The 20,365-nt window shown below is 37.9% G+C and overlaps 1 protein-coding gene across 1 annotated transcript in view; it reads left to right on the top strand.

Annotated features, from left to right (window-relative positions):
• PRKN (parkin RBR E3 ubiquitin protein ligase) overlaps window positions 1-20,365 on the top strand; it is a 678,907-nt gene that overhangs the window by 539,255 nt on the left and 119,287 nt on the right. Inside the window, exon 8 of the mRNA XM_042894398.1 lies at window positions 15,822-15,883. Coding sequence (XP_042750332.1) covers window positions 15,822-15,883 — 62 coding nt within the window. The remainder of the gene's footprint in view (window positions 1-15,821; window positions 15,884-20,365) is intronic.

Genomic DNA, 20,365 nt, shown 5'->3' with positions numbered 1-20,365 from the left:
TCTTTTTTCTATCCTCCCCTGTTTCCCTCAATAGACATCCATCAAACTTCAGTAGGATTTCTGCTGGCCAGATTGTGTCTTGTAAATTGACATGAGGCAGGAGAATCGCTTTGCTTGGAATCCCTTCTAAATTACAAGAAAACAGGATTTATGCTGCATGTAAACTGTGTAAATCCAGTCAGCTTTTAAGTGGAAACCAATTTTGTAGTGTGTAAGTATCATTGATTTGTTAATCTGACAGTTTTTTAAAACAAGCTGGTGCGGATTAGCCAGTTCTGATTATTTGTCTCCTGCAAGTCATTTTGGTGCTGGATAGCTCAGTGACAAAAGCACTAGAAATTAACCTTTGAGGCCTGCCTATAAATAAATTATTGATCCTTAAAAAAGGATCAGATAATCTTATTAAATATAGTTTTCTGTAGCTTGAGTCTAAATCCTGCCATAGAGAATCGTTTATCATAAGTGACAATCTTTCTTGCTGAAGCAGACAGGAACTGAGCTACAATAGAAAGTAAATCCTACAGGAATTGTTACAGTATGAAGAATTTCCAGGTGATTTAACAGTTAAGAGATGTTTTGTTTCCCCTCCAAATAATTCTAAGGGCTTTTAGCTTTTATGCATATTTTTATAGCTGTATGCCCAATCATTCTCAGTCAGAAAAAATGTCTCTCTTTAAAATTTCATGCATGATGGTATTCTGGAGCCCAGCACCTTTGAGAAGGAATGAATTTCTGATCCATGACATAACAGACACAAGTAGAAAATACATAGCAAGCAATATAATGTTGAAAGGCAGAAGTGATACAGAGTTCAGTACTTAACATATAAATGACTGCTCAGAAGTACTCTACAGAAAAAGTAGTTAACACAATGTCAAAAGGTAAGTGTACAGGTGGTGAGACCTAGCATTGTTATTTTTTATAACTGCAAGTCAATGATATACTGAAATGCAGCAAAGTCAAGTGAGCATTTTAATGATCAGAGAAAGAAGTCTGAACCTTATGGGTAGTTTCAATAACCTGATTTTTCTGATTTGCAAAAGTGGAGTAAAACAGGATATTCACACCTGTGTCTTTCTGCTGCTAGTGGATGGGGAGGCAGTGCGGAGGCAAGAGAAAAGGGGGATTCCCGGGGAGATGCAAGTTCTGACTTGGTTCATCAGCCTGCTTCAGTGTCAGTGTCAAGGTCAGAGATGTCCCAGTGCTGATTTCTGGTGTCTATATCTACATTCATAGCACCAAGCTATGTGACTCTAGAATCACACTAAATACACATTTCCAAAATAATTTGGTTCCTAATTAGGAATGAATGGTACGGTCTTACCTGTACTCAAGGGGAAGAAGAAGACACCCCCCCAAAAAGCAGTCTGCAGTTGGGTTTCATATCTGCAATTGATGAAACTGGAAATCCTCCACTTGTCTATTCTGATTTTATGTTTATGACTTAGAGATGCTGTGCCATTGAAAGAATACAGGAGAAAAAAAAAAAGAAGTAGCAGAGGGAAAAAATGTGCATGCTCCAGATATGGGCTGAGTAATTCGTAGATTAGAAGAAATAGTACCTAATAGAGTGTCTAATTCAATAAGGATATATTGGACTTTTGTGATAAGGGAACTGTTGCGAGTTTAAGAAAAAGTCAGACAAGACCACCTAATTACAAGGCATAACATATCTCTCTCTGCTTAAGGTGGTAAAGATGAAAGATGTGTGCTGTTGCTCTGGATTAACTCAGAAGTTATTTGTGGCCATGTAAGTAAAGACTAGGAGTATCCTTCAGTGTAGAGCAGCAGCTGTTCTGTACTAAATTGCTAGCTTAATCTCATGAAATTGCTTGCGCTAATTCACTGCAGCGTACCAATGAGTCTGTGATGGCATAATGCTGAGCTATGGGGGTTTTCTGCTTCCCTGTGCACAGCACAGTGTCTGTCCTCCTCTGTGTTCCAAGCCCAGTGCCACTCTTGAGCTGGAGATGAATTTTAACAGCCTTGGGGACTAATGGCCATAGTGCAAGAGCAGCAGCCTTCCCTGAGCTGTTGCAAGATCATGAGGTGACCTAGCCATCATGGCAGCATCCAGGTGGCAGAAAGCACATAGCAAGGATTGTGTTTCCTCCTAACGAGAGGGATAAAATGAAGTCAATCCATGCATCAGCACAATGACTAGCCAGAATAGCATATTTCTCATTATTTTGCAGAAATTTGTGGATATTTAAAAATACAAGTTCTTCTACCAGGTGGAAATTGTTCTGTATTCCTTCACTGGTATTAGTGTACCAGTTTTATCCTTTTATTAAAACATTTATCCCACTTGATAAAGGAAGGGCACGGTTGACTGGACTTTTAGCTGTACAGTAAAAATGATTAGGATTTGTTTTGTTATTCTCAGTGTTATTTTTGAAGTGTTGCAGAAAGAGTGCCGGGTGTTAAAGTGTTATGTTTATTTTCACCCTAATAAAGTGGTCCCAACAGCCGAGGTTGTGCTGCTTAATTTGTTTCCATGGGATGATATTGTAATTCTGACGTACTGAAAAATTGCCTTGCAGAGACTCATACTGCATTTGTCGCTGAGTGCATCTTTGATATAACATTTGTTATTGTAGTGCTTGGGGTGTCTTCAGAGGAGTAATATACTAAATGAACCTGGCTGAATTATCCCTTTAATGTAAAATAGAATTTTGCATTAAATTTTCAGCTTATTTCAAATGTGTTTTGCCAGCTATTGGTCTGTCCAGGAATAGAGCCAGTATATCAATATAAAATCAGGAAAAAACCTTAGCTCTGTATCTTTGGGGAAGCTCTCAGGTCGTTCCGATTCTTTTTTGTTAGACGAGCAGACAGCATGAACTCCTGTATTTATGCCTGCCTGTCAGGTTTTTTATAGCAGAAACACGAATGACTGTTTGTAATGCAGGATTAGCCTGTCTCACAAAATGTTATTGGAATTAGACCTGACTAGAGAATGACTTTTTTTCTGTATTTAACTTTAGATTGTATCCCACATCAGCTTTTGCACTTACAGGATCCCTTTTCCTCTTATGTTAGAGTAAATATTGAAAAGTGTATGAATTTTTCTGTATCTGCAGAGATAAAATGAGAGCTGTATACACCCGCCTGCCAGCAAAATGTTAAAAGATTGTACTATGATGTCCTTTTAGACCTCAAGACTAGAAGGACGGTTTGTCTTGAACACAGGCATTTTTCATAATTATGTTGCCTGCAGGGTTACCACCTGCCCTAATTTGATCTGATTAAGGTAAATGCAAAACTGTCCTCATTTCAGAAGTGGAACTTTGCCATGTTCCATCACAGAGAACGATAGTGCATGCATATATTGCTAGTGCAAGGGAGAAAGAAATATATTAGAATTAGATAGCAATTCCATTACTAGACTGCAGGTTACTCTTTGGCAATTAGCTCATTCTTAAATATTTTTGAAATTATTTTCTGTCATGAAAACACAGTGAAAGAGAGAAAATCCTAGCCATTCGTCCAGAGATGTCTGTTCTATTCTGTGAGACATAATATATTCCGTGGCTGTTTTTAAATTATTTTTTGGTTGGATGGATTTATTGTCCATGAACATTTATTTTTAGAGTAGCCTAGGCTTGCCATGTAGTCGGAGTCATTTATGTAGCAATTTAAATAATTCTCTAAGCTCTCAGTGAAACAGTCTTACAAATGTTGCACAAACCAAAGGTATAGTATTTTTAGTGTACTTTTTGTACAGAATGACATCATATCCCTGGAGAAAAAAAAAAAAAAAAAAAAGGATTCTAGAAGTAGCAAGAAAAAGCATTGTTTATGGGTCACTGAATATTGTTTGCCATTCTCTTTTCTCCGGTAGTAATTTTCTGCATGCTTATGCATGTATAGGAGTAAGAGAATGAGACCTGCACGTGTACATCTTTTTATTTTTTTCAGATATATTTTATACTTGGCATATTGATTTTCCTTTACTGTGGATGAAAAATGACCTTTAAAAAAATGCATTTTAGTATAATTTAGCACTATTTTGCAATTAAGGAGTGTGTTTGTTTTCTGGCATCTGACCACATCTTTTTTGATTGTACAATGGGTATTCTGCATTACATAGCCTGCATAGTAACTCACTTGGTATTACATGAGTGAGAGAGAAATGTACTGCAGTGTGAATTGCTGATGCTGTTCTATTTCTGAATATCAAAATTAGAGGAAAAGAGTTTTCTTAATTCATGTTTTAAGGGAGAAAAGAAAAAATATTATCTAAATTTGATTCTCAGCACTAGAGCTTTACAATATACTTCAATTTCAAGCTGTCATCTGCAAAATGCCAGTGTGAACTTTGGTTTAATTTCAACGTAGAAATCTTCTAGTGATTTCTACATTGCACCTTTTTAATTCTAGCATTCAGAAATAAGTCTCTTCAGAACTTGCCCATCAGTAGCTGACAAATGAAATTCTTCTACAGGTTGTGGGTTTAGGGTTTTTCTTGCCTCGTGTTGACTTTTAATCAGGAAAAGTTGGGTTTTCCCTGAGAAGACAATCTCCTCTTATGTAGTCTCTAACACATGCTGAAAGCTCCTGACCTCTCACTTGCCTTCTCAAAAGGACTGATCATCATCAAAGGCCAGTGCTAGTATGAAGGTGGGAATTTGAGAGAACAGTTTGCTTTGGAGATTTAAACTACTTTTTGAATAAAAGATGAGAAAGCCTTTCATGAATTGAGCTGATTGAGCTCAATTCAAAGAACGTACTATACTGAGAGTGAAGACTTCCTTTCAGCCCAGATCCCTGCAATAAGATTTCCATGACCAAGTTTCACATGGCAGAAGGTAATATGCCTTTCAGAGGAAGTTTAGAGCAAGTCTGCTGTATCTCAACTGAAAAAAATACCACCAGGGTTGTCTTAGAAGTCTCAGACTTGGTGATTTTCTGACTCTTTGATGTTATAGTAATTGTAGGATTAACTTTTGCTAATTAAGGAGCTTTAAAAAAAGAAATTATTTTTCTGTAAAAGCTACTTAAATTTGACATGTCAGTATTTGTGCTGAAAGAAGGAAGTCTCCTTATTTCTGCTCTTCAAGCTGCTGCATTTGAGCAGTAAATGTCCTTGTTCAATTCTCATTAGTGGTAGACAGTATAGCATGGATTTCATTTTGTTGCAGTAGTTCAGTATTCACTGTCTTCACTGACAACTGCATGGGTGAATTTACACCTATAATTTAAATTGGAGTATTGAACAACCAGATGGTAGACTATTAGTCAAATAAGTTTGCACTATGGCATGGTTGCCATGAAGTCTTTGACTATTGGGCAACACTGAATTTCATTTTAGAAAATCCCCTTCCTGAGACAGATTCTTTTAACAGTTCATCTTATAGTGGTGCAGCATATAGAAAACTGGCAAAAATAACAGTGCTGGCATGCTGGCATTGTGCAGCTCTTTACAGTTCAGGTTTGGAATGCTGTTATGAGCAAGCATGGCTTCTTCATGTGTCGTCTTATGCAAAAAGCAAGCAAGTAAACAAGTTCTAAACTGAAATGGCAGGTCAATATTCCTACTGATATTTTCTGTTGTAAAGATTTAAGGAAAGACTCTAGGAGGAAATTGCTAACATGGTTCATTACTTTGGATCATTTGGCTTTAAAGCGTCATTAAAAACCAGTAGATTCACAATGAAGGCCAGAGCTGTGTGCAGTGTGAGACAGCCAGGCCAACAGATTTTTCTCTAAAGCATCTGAGATGCTCTATTTGCCACCGATAGTCAAATTTATGTGATCCTGTCCCATCTCTGTTGCAGTCCTTTTGCAGATTTTTTGCACTAGTGCTTCAAAAGAGCAAAAATACTTTTTGTGTCGCTAGAGGATTTTGAAGGTAAGACACAGATAAAACAAACATGTTCAGCTGGGGAACTAAAATCTCTGGTAACTGTCAGAAATTCTGCCCTGGAAATCAAGCTTTTATGAAACTTTTCCTAATATTAGCTTTAGTAGCCTTTTTGGTGGCAAAATAATGTATAGGCTGTTTTTTTGTTTGTTTGTTTTTGCTGAATTCAGCTATTGGAAGTCTGTCAAGACAAAAGAAAATGATAATACTGTTTGGCAGACCTATTAATAAGGGCAAAAGGCTATTTAATTCTGAATTTTAACAGCACCTACATAAAGAAGCAAGCAGACTTCTTATTGTAGATTATTCTATGCAAAAAGGGCACTTGATCTTTATTGTGTCTTTATTGGCATACAGTCTTTTAAACAAAATATTACATTTCATATATAAACCCATCTTCTTGTTAGAGTGAACACATGCAAGCAATATTTACTTATTTGTACCTAAGCTAGTTTGCTTGAACTGAAGAACTCTGTATCTAGAGACTTCAGAAGAGCTATAGGAAAGACCTGAACCATGTTGACCTGTGGAGATGTAAGCCAGATGCCAGAATTTCGTTTTTTTGATTGTTTTGCCCTCTGTTTTAACATCAAACAGTGGCAGAGCTGAGCTTTGCAGACTAAAATCATACCTGTTGACTTCGGAAGGACCAAAGTCCATACTCATTACTTCTGAAAATGTCTCCTTTTATATCTTTTTTTTTTTTTTTTTTTTTTTTTCCATTAAGAATCTTTATTATTTAAACACTAATTCATTTCAGATTCACATTTCTTTTACTTTACTTTCTGCTTATCTGGAAAAATATCATCTGGTAACAGATGTTGCCAAATGATTTGTACAATCAAAGAACCCTATGTGACTTTTTAGTTTCCAATTTTACTGAATATGTTATTTCCTACACCAACTGGTGGATAGTATCAGATATGTAGGTACCAAAAGGTTGTCTCCAGATTAAACTCTGTAGTCAGTACCATATTTACAAAAATAAAACAAACAAACAAAAAAACAATAATCAGGTGTTCTAGTATGCCCAACAGGCAAAATGCTTGCAAGAATCATAGAATTGCTCAGGTTGTAAAAGACCTTAAAGATCACCAGGTCTCTTTGACACATATCTATAGCTAAAGCAGATTCCTGAGAAAAGTTCTGTTACCTATAGATAAGTAGGAAACAACCCATGCATCCATTGAACTAAACATCATTTCCTTTTCTTTCTTGGTGAAATATTCTGCCTGAACCTCTCTCAATCATAATAGACCATCAAAATAGATATTGGAAGAAATGTGACCGATGTCATTTACCTGGACCTGAGCAAGGCCTTTGACATGGTCCCCCACCACATCCTCATCTCCAAATTGGAGGGAAGTGGATTTGATGGGTGGACGACCCGATGGATAAGCAATTGGTTGAAAGGCCGCAGACAGAGGGTGGTGGTCAATGGCTCTATGTCCAGGTGGAGGCCGGTAACAAGTGGTGTCCCCCAAGGGTCTGTCTTGGGACCGGTGCTCTTTAACATCTTTATTAATGACATCGATGAGGGAATTGAGTGCACCCTCAGCAAGTTTGCTGACGACACCAAGCTGAGTGGTGCGGTTGATATGGTGGAAGGAAGGGATGCCATTCAGAGGGACCTCGACAGGCTGGAGGGCTGGGCTCGGGTGAACCTGATGAGGTTCAACACGGCAAAGTGCAAGGTTTTGCATTTGGGCCGGAAGAACCCCAGGCACCTGTACAGGCTGGGAGGAGCGGTCCTTGAGAGCAGCTCGGCAGAGAAGGACCTGGGGGTCCTGATGGACGAGAGACTGAATATGAGCCAGCAGTGCGCTCTGGCAGCTCGAAAGGCAAATGGGATCCTGGGCTCCATCAGGAGAGGGGTGGCCAGCAGAGACAGGGAGGTGATCGTCCCTCTCTACTCGGCTCTTGTGAGGCCCCATCTGGAGTACTGTGTCCAGGTGTGGAGCCCTCAGTACAAGAAAGACATTGAGATTTTGGAAAGGGTCCAGAGGAGGGCGACTAAGATGATCAGGGGGCTGGAGCACCTCCCCTATGAGGACAGGCTGAGGGAGTTGGGCTTGTTCAGCCTGGAGAAGAGAAGGCTGCGGGGTGACCTCATTGCAGCCTATCAATACCTGAAGGGAACCTACACCCAGGAGGGGAGTAAACTGTTCAGAAGGGCTGATAACAGCAGGACTAGGGGAAATGGTTTTAAGTTGAAGGAGGGAAGATTTAGGTTGGATGTTAGGGGGAAGTTCTTTACTAGGAGAGTGGTTAGGCCCTGGAACGGGCTGCCCAGGGAGGTTGTGGATGCCCCGTCCTTGGACGTGTTTAAGGCCAGGTTGGACGGGGTCCTGGGCAACCTGATCTGAATGTGTATGTTTGGTGGCCCTGCTAGGCAGGGGGGTTGGAACTACATGATCCTTGGGGTCCCTTCCAACCCGGGTGATTCTGTGATTCTGTGATTCTGTGATTCTGTGAGTTAACGGGTCTGAGAATTTAGTTTACTCAAACACATAATCACCACTGAGATTTCAGAAAGTAAACAAATAAGATATTTTATTAATAAATGAAATCAGTAAGTAAACCTAGTGTTTGCAAGCTGATTTCATGAGAGAGTTCTGAGTCAGACTTGCAGTTTTACCATTAATGGTGGTTAGCACCAATTCATCTTACAGATAAAGTTGTGTGCCCACATGAAATTTGTGCATTTTAAGATCTGCATTTTTAAGGCTTGGGGCTTGACATGCAAAATTATTCACAGAATGGTTCTGTCACTTTTATTTCTTTAAAAATTAAACCTTTCTTATACAAAACATAGTACAAGGAAACAGTGTAAGTCTAGAAGGTAATGAAGCTTTAAGCTTGGTTACATTCAAAAATTATCTGGGTAACACTTCAAAGAGAAATAAAGTCAGTAACTTACTATTTACAAAGATATTGTTCATTAAGATTGTAAAGAAAATTTGGAAAAAATTTGAAAATAATGGTACAAATTTGAAGAATCAATGGGAAGACATTTCCATACTTTTCACAGTACATAAGTACAAACAATATTCCAAACATATGGCTTATGTACTTATGTTCCGTAAACTACGTAGTTGATATTCTGCACAATTTTCAGTAAAAAAAATTGTGCATTCCAGACAATCTCTTTGGCTTTGTGTTTCTTCATGTTCACATAACTTCAAAGATGAGAAAAGGTCACCTGCAACATCCAAACATTTAATTAATAAAAATGCAGTGAACAGACATCTTGCTTTGAAATTGTTGTCTGTTCCCATGAGAGTGACAGTACTGTCACCAGCATGGGATTGCTTTTCTCTGGAACAGACTCTGACAGTATAAAGGCTTATTTTTTACACCAGTATTCCAATTAGTTGAACAGGTTGGAAGAAACTGAGAAAATGACAGATCAAACAAATGCATGCTAATTGTGGGATTTCAAACCTGCTGAGTCTTGTTCTGAGTTTAAGTCTCCTCTGACTCCCTCTTTGTGTTACTCAGTTACCATTCCTGTTACTATCACACAAAATGGGGAGCTGGGCTCTTTTTGTTGTTCTGCTGCCCTCTTATTGAGCAGAACTGGCTGTGCTGTACTGTGCCTAGCAGTTGAAGTTTGTTTGTGGGCTCACATAGGAGCTGGCTGTGCCCTGGAAAGGGACCCTTTGTAACAGGCACCTCAGAGCTGCATACTTCCTTTGCTACTTTCCTACACACATAGTCAACTACAGGACTCATCACTACTATGGTGCAAGCACTGCCCTTCAAGTACTGTTTTGCTGAATATTTAGAATGTATACTTTTTTGAATGTGAAATATTGTTCTTATTTGTGATCATCAAATATGATTCAGTGCAATCAGAAAAAAAAAAAAAAGGCACACATCCTTTAATTTTCTAACCACATGGTTATTCTCATGTATTTGAAGCATTTTTCAGTTGCTAGCTTGGTTTAGCAATTAGTGCTGTGGAAAGACATCCTTTGAAGGACATTGATAGATGTGCTTACACAGTTACATTCAGAACTGAAAAAAAAGGCTATGCACTTTTCAGAATTAACAACTTTTGGCACAGACATAAAATTTAAATAGGAAAAATTGAGTTATGCTGTGTTCATAATACAAGTGCTCAGCTTAGTGCAGGAGCTAACTATTGTGGAAAACTTACATGCCCAGTGCATGTGCAGAAATTATTTGGTTAGGGACTGTTGTGCAGAACCAACCCATCCAACCATAGAAATCCAAAAGTTAGTTGTATGAAACCTAATCATCTTAAGACTCCACAATCAATGGGGGGAAATGGACATCTCCTTTGTGTCTATCTCATACACAGAGAGTTACCCTTTGAAAGCGTATTCTTCCTTTTATTGACTATAAAGGAAGTGTGCAATGAATAAATGGACCTTGGATAACTAATATTTAGATGTTTAAATTCCAAGAATTGAATCTCACCCAACTGTATGGTTTCAGGAAAGATGAAACTTCACAAGCAAAGAGGGAAATAGCACTACAGATCTATGATTGAGGTTAAGATGTAGGGTGCAGTTGTAAAAGAGGAGTGTATCTGCCTGTGATCAACAGATACTGAAGACATTGGGTCTGAGGAGAATGTTCACCCCTAGAGATGAAAAGTAGTACGTTTATCATCAACATTCTCTTCAGTTTTATGAAGATCACCTGTTTCTTTTCTTGGGAGTTTATAGTTTAGAATCTCTTGCTTCAAAGGCCAGTGAAGTGCTGAAGCTGTCCAGCAGTCCATCAGAGCAGGGCCAGCAGCTCATCCCCTACCCCCATCCTACTAGGGGCAGGGCACTAGGCATCCCCCTGAGGCCAAGACCTGGTCTCTTGGGGAACTGGAGCATTGCTCTGCTGTGGCCTCATGGGGGGTTTGGAGCAGGTGGCCCTGGGCTGACATGGGGACCTGGGCCTGGGGGTGGGTGGGACAAACAGGGCTGGTGGTATCCTGTGCCACTGGTGCATACGTTGGCTCTCCCAACTGTATATGAAACTGCTGTCATTTTATTGTTTTTATATTGCTAGTATATGACAGAATCACAGAATGGCTTGGGTTGGAAGGGACCCTAAGGATCATCAAGTTCCCACTGCCACAATCAGGGCTACCAACCTCCAGATCTGATACTAGACCAGGTTGCCGAGGGCCTCATCCAACCTGGTTTGAACACCTCCAGGGACAGAGCATCCACAGCCTCTCTGGGCAGCCTGTTCCAGCACCTTACCATTCTCTCTGTAAAGAACACTGATTTAAGTTTTCCTTTGCCTTCTCGACGGAGAACATAAACCATACAAAGTGATAATTTTAAGTAAAAACAAAGCCAGAAGCTAGTTCTGAGAGAAAATATATATATATATGTGAAGAACTGGGTAATTAAATTGGTGGTAGTTGGAATCACAGTTTAATTACAATTTGAAAATGTATGTTCAGAGCTATTCAAATCAAGGGATTTGTGCTGTTAGGAGACATGAAACTGGCCTTCTTAAATTCTGCTATTTTTTGGGTTTTACTTTTCTCACAAATGTACATTCCCTTATAGGAATGGATTAAAAATGTCTTTGTGTCCTTATGAAGAGAATACCACAATGTAAATTGTAAATGTACAGTTGTAAGCACCATTTGGAGTGAAATAATAATGCAGTGTGGGATTCAAGCAACAATAAAATGGTTAAAACAAATAGTCTGGTATCTGATAGAACACTTAGAAAAAGTAATAATCTTTAAGCAATGAATAAAAGCTTAAATAAAAGGAAAGAAGTTGCTTGCAATGGGTTTATAAAGCTACTAGGGCTTTGAACTGGGTATCACTTTTGTGACTTAGTTTCCTGCTTAGATTCAGGCTCATCCTTAAACCATAACATTAACATAATGAGCCTTATCCCTTTGAGGTCAGTTATGTCACAGGAAAAAGTGGTATAAATAAAACCTAAAGATCTGCATCAGTATTATATTTCTTGTATCTTGCTCTGCCTCTGTAGCAGGCAAAAGCCTGTAACAGCCCTTGTAGCCAAGAACGTATGAAACATAGAGGCTTGAATGTCACTTGAAAGAGGGAATTAATAAGCCCTTTAGCTGTCATTTTATCAGTCAGCAGATGTCCTCAATCATGAGTTTTGGCTTCTGATTAAAGGCAATTGTTCATGCCTATGGATCATTTGCTTTTAACGCTCGTGTTTAATTGTTGCTGGTTTTTTTCTGTATTTTCTTCTTTCTGTTTTTGTCTATATTTTTGCTTGTATGTGTAGAGATTTCCTGTATATCTGTGTGTTTTTCAAGTAATAATTGGGAGAAAGGAAGTGAAAGTTTTTGATTAATTGTTTAGAATATTGAATGTAAGGGTTTCTATCCTATGGAGGATGTGTAATTTAATACTCAAAGCATCCTATACAAAACAGCAGAAACCTTTGAAGTACAGATTGTTTATTTCACATAGCAAGTACAGGTTACAAATCAGAAAGAGAAAATGCATTTTTCTTGTAAGCCTTCAAATGCAATTTGCCAGTGAGCCCAGTGGGTACGATGCTTAACTTGTAATAATTTTGAAGTTCCCATGTATGTTTGCATCTACATGTAAAAATCAACAAATGTATGGTTGTTTCTGTGGGTGTGATGAAAAGTATTTCCTAATGGTCTTCATTAAAATAGGTATTTTTTAAACTCTTTTAATTTATGGAATGGTTATTTTCCTGTAGCCTTTCTCTCTAGTGCAGGAACTTAACATAACTCAAGACTTCTTCAAATCTCCCAGATCTTTGATGAAAATGGGTTATTTTACAAAGGTCTGCCTATAGAACAGAAAAAAACTTAAGTAGAATCACAGAATCACCAAGATTGGAAAAGAAAAGATTACCCAGTCCAACCATCTGCCTATCACCAATAGTTCTTAATAAACCATGTCCCTCAACACAGTGTTCCTGAACTCCTCCAGAGTCGGTGACTCTACCACCTCTCTGGGCAGCCCATTCCAGCGTCTGACCACTCTTTCAGAAAAGTAGTGTTTCCATGTATTTCCTAATGTCAAGCCTGAACTTCTCCTGGCACAACTTGGGGCCATTCCATCTACTCCTTTCACTAGTTACACGAGAGAAGAGGCTGACCCCCAGCTCACCACAAACTCACTTCAGGTAGTTATAGAGAGCAGTAAGGTCTCCCCTGTGCCTTATTTTCTCCAGACTGAACAATCCCAGTTCCCTCAGCCACTCCTTATAGACCTGTGTTCCAGACCCCTCACCAGCTTCGCTGCCCTTCTCTGAACATGCTTCAGGACCTTGATGTCTTGCAGGGAGGGAGCCAAAATTGAACACAATACTCGAGGTATGGCCTCACCAGTGCTGAGTACAGAGGGACAATTGCTTCCCCACTCCTGCTAGCAACACTATTTCTGGTACAAGCCAGGATGCCATTTGCCTTCTGGGCCACCCAGGCAAGAAATAGGAAATACCAGAAATATATCCAGAAATATCCAAAAGGAAAGATGTTTTTATCTTATTTCTTCTATTATTTTCCATGCATCTTCATTATTTCCATTTTTTCCTCAAATTATTTTTTCTTCCAATTACTTCTGCAATGTGAGTTTCTAAAAAGACAGCAAACTTTTAATGTCTTTCAGTATAATTCAGTATCACACACATTTGGCATTTCTGAACTGATTGCTGCTGAAGTCCATCTTGCCAACTGTGACATGATTTTTAAGTCATTTCCCTTCTTTGGTAGTGACTTATGTAATCATCTTATGAGATCCAGTAGAAGTCTGGACTAAGAAAAGATTGGAGACTGGATTGGACAAATCTGAAAATTAGGCTATGGAAAGTATTCTGTTGGGAAGAGAATGTGTCAGTAGCCAACCAGTAACAATAAAAAACATATGTATAGTGCTCATATACATTTAACAATTTTTTTGTAAATGTCCTTAGTTCCAAGTGTTTATAAGAGAAATAAATGGAGAAAAAGAGGATACAGGTAAACAGTTCATCTGTAGGCAACTATATAAATCATGCATGAAGAGAGCAAAATGGAATGGACTTCTCGGAGAAGCAGGCATTTGCGAAATATGATTTCAAGGAGTAGAGAAAAAATCTTTGGTAGGCAAGAAAAGGGGAACTTTCCCATCTTAAGGGTGGGATTACAAATTGGGAAGGATAAGAGTGGAAGAAGATTTGTAGAAGAATCTGAGAAGGCTGAAAGAAGCAGAGACAACTATAAAGCAGTTCAGCTGTTGAAAAGTTATCATCTGAGAAAGATTATCATGCGGCATTATATAAAATCAGTTGTCTGCAACAGTTAGAAATTCCTATAGAAGTGTACAATCAATGCAGATATTTTCAGAAAAAAATATATATGAAAAAAAAAAAAAGCAATAATTACGTAGGATCTTGAGGGTGAGAAAGAGGAACTTTATTTTAGGCAGTGATTTTTTTATCTGACCACACAGGGACTGCGGTCATAGAAAATGAGAATAAAAACCTACTAATAACAAATCACTCTGAGCTAAACTTGCACATTCAAATATATGCATATCCTTCTGTGAGGGGACGGAGATGGGTGGAAAGGATAAGGATATCTTGGGTTTCATTAAATGGGAAGAAAGTAATATTTAGTGAGAGATAAGCAAGTAACAGAAAATTCTTACAATATGCTTAACTCTTGACTGCCTTTTAAAGGGTTCAGTGATGGAGTTATGTTGATGTTGCATTTTCCGTATGTACCTTCTCTGAATGAAAGTAGAACCATTTCCAGCAAGAAGTGTTTAGAATATCATTTAAATCAGCTCCCTATGTAGAAGAAGTTAAACCACTGAAATACTCATACTGTTACAAATGTGTCCAAAATAGGGTTTTTTGCTTTTTTTAGTTATGCGCTTGCAAGTATAAAGGCAATACCCTTTGTATTCCTAGCACAGCCATGCCAGCAGGAGTTGTGAGCGAAGGCCATGCCTCATTGCCTTTGAGTGAAGCCATGGTGCTGATGGAGATTTCCTGACAACTGTCTCCAAATTCATTTACATCTTTTTAATAGCAGTCATTAAGTGTGAGAGGTAGCTGTTCGCACTTGCATCAGCAGAAAAACAGGTTGATAAAAATTTTAGTTCCTCCCATATTCTGCTTTTAATTCCTTTTAAGGAATTTTCTCTGTTCACAAGCAGATGCTTCAATTTATAGTAAGCAGAATAAAACCCAGATTGCTTTCACAGTCTGCATTTTTATCCCTTACCAAACTAGTAGTGCACAAGAGTGTTAAGCATGCTTGAGTTTCATCACCAGGCAGGTAATGACAGTCTGAACAGATCAGTAAGGTGCATGTCGTGTAGCAAGATGTATTGCTTCTTACTGGCTGATACAGATGTAAAAAATGTTTAAACTGATTACAGAATTCTGGCAAATCTCTCTCCTGCCTGTGTAGTTGATTTGCGTATCACACTTGTGGGTGACAAGTACATATATGCGTTCGTGTCTGGAACAGCCAAAACTGAAGTGATCTGTGGTACCTGCAGAGACTATCCTTCAGGGAATCAGGGAAAGCCTTTATAACACTCAGAGCTGAGTCCAAACATGGTACTTGAATCAGAATGCAGCTTTGGGCAGCTCCAAGGTTCTGATGTAAGAGCTGCTTTTAACCAACCTCTTGGGTTACACTAAGAGGCTGGTAGTATCTGGCAGATGGTGCTGCCCTTTTCATCTTGCTTTTTGTTTCTTGTCCTTTGGGGAAAGGGCTAAAATATACAGAATATAACCTTTCTACGTGTTCTTGGTAGCATGCTCTGAAATGTGGAGGGATTATTTGATAGACGGTTTTCAGCATTCTGTTGCCCACAGAACCATGGCTTATCTTTCTAATCTTCTAAATCCAACATAATCTGTATATTCTATCCTCTCTGTGTGTATGTATCTTATTGCTGAAACTGCACTGGCAGGGAGTTCTTAAGTGGCTGTATTTGTTTCTTTCTGACAGCTGGCTGTCCAGGCTCCTTGATTAAAGAAGTTCATCACTTCAGGATTCTGGGAGAAGAACAGGTGAGTAAGAATCTCAAAGTTAACATCTTAATGTCATGAAAGATAGACACTAATGAGACAGTTTTGCCTCTTTCCAGAGAAGCAGAGTGTGTCTCCTGACCCCCAATGACCTGAAATATGGGGGAAAATGCACACAGGATATATATGTGCAATTTTTTTTTTTATTCTATCCATCAGCCTTGACAGGTTATTAATTGGTACATCTGCTATATGCCACAGCTTTTCAGCTTTAGACTACAGCAGTAAACAGGCTCTCTAAAACAGCAGATAGACAAACAATCTGACTAAGGGACTGAGATTTACAACTGTTTTGTATTATCCATCTCTTATTTTTAGCCTACGGAGTCTTTTAGAAGAATGTTTCTTATTCATAATTATAGCTGCGTTTTCCACTGACAAAGCTGTTTCTATACAGAGATCTTACAAAAGCATGGGAGGTATGCTTTACCACAGTCACAAGATGGTCACAGTTAATGTTTTGTTAGCAATGAAATCGATGTATGGAGATATTGAGAAAATAGCCTTAAACATTGAGAGGCAAGTTGAATTGTCAGATAACTCAGTGCTTCTGAAATTCAAGTTGTCAGTGTCTCAAGTATCTTTCCTACTGTACTGTTATGAAGCCCAACTGCCTACCATAGAGTTGCTATATGTACTTAGGGACCAGTTGCCTGAAAGCTCAGCATTGGTGTGTTGTACCTCAGAACGTCTGCTTCCATTAAGGAACATAGCCCCAAGAGTCTTACAGGAGGTTATATGAAGTCTATGACAAAGGCAGGAACATGTCCTGAAATGTTAATTCAAAGTCTGATAACTTAGCTGTTAGATCATATTATATTGACTAGAACACCCTGTTCTTTCACCTTTCCTTTTCACTATCCTACAGGCATATTTTTCTTACAGTTAGGACTGCTGGTACATTTTCCAGACTTTCAATTTTCTTCCACCAGTCCCTCACTTCAGATGTTATAGAAAATCAAGCATGTAAGTCCTCAGGGACTAAGTTTCTTAGCAAGAAGAAAGCAGTAAGAGCAGTGTGCCAGGATTTGTCTGACAAAAATGGAAAAAAAGACAGAAAACAGGGTAGGCCAGAAGAGAGACTAGAAACAAAAGTCTAGTGAGACCGAAAGTTCAGAAAGAAGAAATAGAAGAAATAAAGACTGGGATTGATGGGGCTGAGAGACTGCTGAGAACCAGCTGACCAATGGAGAGTAGAGCAAGATGAAGCTTGAGGTTACTGGAGGGATGTGGAGCTGGTTAGTCAAGAGTGGCAGGGATTAGGATCGGACAAGGAACTGGGACCAAGAACTGGAAGGGACCAAGCACAGAAACTTGCTGGAAGAGACTAGTAAGTAAAGGAAGTATATAAATCTGTATGTAATGAGATGTCAAGTGGTGCAAATAAGTGGGCTAGGAGGAAAGATAGAGATATGAACGCAAAGCAGAAAACAGCTAAATGAAAAGACTGTGAGTAGGAGTGAGAGGTCTCAAGCCAGACACAGATAGATAATTCCACTGGTAGTGGTCTGAGTAGTACATCCCAGCCTTGGTAGCAACCACTGACAGAGCAATAGAATTTAGTTGGTGAACTTTCTGTTGTGGGTTTGTTGGTTTTTTTTTTCTGTTTGCTTTTTAGAAGCAGAAGTGGTAGGCATCAAGATGAAGGCTTAAAGAGTTAAGACTGCAAATCTGATGTTAGGAGATGTCAGACTGAAGACTTACCAATGTAATCTTTCTTTCTTTATTCCACTCTCCTACCTTTACATCTTTTCAGTATTGAACTAGATAATGTTATACATGACTGTCAGAAGTGAGATGTTATGTAAACCATGAGGAACCTTAAAAGAAAATTATTTTTTGCCAATGATAAGAAAAGTCTTGAAGAGAGTGGAGAATTTTAATGAATAAAGTTTTGCTAATCAAGCAAATACTATATTTTTGCCACTCAGAATATTTGAGGTATTTTTACTGATTTTCATAATGAAATTGCTCTTATTTGTAGTGACTACACTTGATTGGATGAAAAACTTTTGTTAGCAAGCATTAGGAGTGTAAAAATACGCAGCTAGAAAGATCCATTACAAAATGGATCAGACCTGTGAAGATTTGTCTTTCTTTTAAACTGGCTGCACTAACAGGTTATTCAGGTACAATGATTATCGTTACAGTCTTAATAAGTGCTTTGTGAAGTAGTGAACATTGCTGTGCTATTTGAAATATTCCCTGAACCCACAAAGGCGTGAAGAATATTGCAATTATGTTGTGTATCTATAAAAGCTTTGTTGTCTTGAATCTAGTGATGACCACAGTAGCTCTTGTTTGAAATCAGCATGCTCTTTGATAGTTAAGGAAAAGTAGGTGCAAAAAGAATGTTTAAAAAAAAAAAAAAAAAAAAAAAAAAAAAGCCTAAAATGCATCTAAATGAAGAGAGGAAGGAATTTCAGGAGAAAAAAAAATTTCTAATGACCTCTCATATTTTAGTTTTGTATTTACTTTTTTAAAGGAGTTTTTTTTTCTGTTTTCATGCATACTAGATAGAAAATTCATAATTAATTATAACACTGTTTTATTTAGACTAATTAGAATTTCAGCATTATCAATCAACAAATCTTTTCTTCAAATCCAAGCAACAGTCAAGGAGTAACAGAGGCAGGTTACTGCTACATGTCGAAACATGATTTATTTTTAAAATGCTTATGTATTTAAGGCCAGATTATAAAAGCAGAATGGACTATTGTGATAATCTTTTCTGATCTCCTTTAGAATCCACATTACATGAATTTCTTGAATTAATTCTTGTTTAAATGGGAGTACATTGCTGAGAAAAACATCCATTATTTGTTTACAAATCTCTTAAAAACATTAAATCCTATTATACCTTTCAGCAATGGAAGATAAAAATTGCCAGTCTCTTTTCTCTCCACTACTCTACCAGCACCAGCACCTTTCCTACTTTGAGTAACTGCCATTTCTCAGTGTCCAAATATTTTATATTTTCAGTTCACTTTTTTCTATCAAAAGGCAATAAGTGAACATACAAAAAGAAAACCAAACCAACATTCAAATGTATGAATGTGACTCAGAAAGAGTTATCATACCCCTAAAACAGATCTCAACAATTTGCTTTCACAGCAAAAGGCAGCCAGACTGACAAATATTTCAGACAGAATGATGGAACTTTTTAGTTTTACACAGGCATTTCCAGTGTAGCTACTTGCTGGTTCCAGTTAAAGTAGTGGCTGCCCAATAAGGAGCATAATTTCCCTTCTAGAGATTTCTAGAATGTGAGATTGTGTCCTATGCTGGTTCTCCGTAGAAAAATAGCTGAAAAGCTGTTTGATTAAACTCACCTGACCAACAGCTCTGACAGCCCTGTAGCATGGATTCACTTGTTCATTACTCCTCTTCTGAAATTATTGCAAACTTTTTCACTGCTGTTCTGTATTCCTTGGTTTTCTTCCAAGTCATTGATAAAAATTTTAGATGACATAAGTCGAGGAATCAATACCTTCAGAATCTTTTTGGAAATATATCTGCCTAATGATGATTACCTATTTACAATTATATTTCAGACCTGCCAGATAGCTAAATTTTAATCCTCTTAATATATGGCATATTAATTTTGCATTACTCTAGATACTTAATCAAAATGCCATGCAGCACTAGAACAAATGTCTTAGAGAAGCCTGCTTCATCAAGTCTCTTACTTTTATCAACAAAATTTCAGTCAAAATCAATAATCTGTTTCTAACAGAAAACAATGATCTCTAACATTTCTTCACTGCATATTTTTTTCCAGCAAATAGTGAGTTTATATATATTTTTTTTAATGTCGGTGAGAGGTAAAGTTGTTGAGCCACTTTAATGATCAGTCCACTAGGAAATGTGCCTACCTACCCATCTGTCTATCCAAATAAACTGTTTCTTTATCTAAACATAAGCACTGAATGAAAATGCTCAGAAATAAATACTTTATATTTTACTTGAAGTGTGAGGAGTTACTGATTAATATTTGCTAAAAGTTCTATAATAATAAAATTGTTCTCCAAATAGTCTAAATTCTCATTAGTCTCTTTGACATGTAAATCTCCCACATCTCCTGTTCCCTCAAGAAAATGTGTGGTATAGGAAATTCATTCTTGCTAGAAACTCTGTCTTTTAACATTTAATTGGAGACATCAAGGTCTCCAATTCAAACTTTTAAACAGGGAATTGTTTGTAGATTTTATGGAAAGAGTCTATATGGTGAAATAGACGAGTATAATCTCCTCTGGTACATCATATGAATTGTGGATATCTAATTTACCAGATATAACTGGCTTCCAGAGTAATTGATTTAAAATGCAACATAAATACATTTAGCAACAAATTGCTACCCCATTCAGTAATGGACACTTTGAGAAGGTGCCAGAGTCTATGACCTAGAAACGTCTCCAAAGATAAGCCTCTTCTAGACTGGAGAAAATAAAAAGGCTTATTCAT

This window comes from Lagopus leucura, unplaced genomic scaffold (genome assembly GCF_019238085.1).
Source record: "Lagopus leucura isolate 7727_CA_CO unplaced genomic scaffold, USGS_WTPT01 Super-Scaffold_73, whole genome shotgun sequence".
NCBI classification, from domain to species: domain Eukaryota; kingdom Metazoa; phylum Chordata; class Aves; order Galliformes; family Phasianidae; genus Lagopus; species Lagopus leucura.
This window is presented reverse-complemented; position numbering and strand designations above follow the sequence as displayed.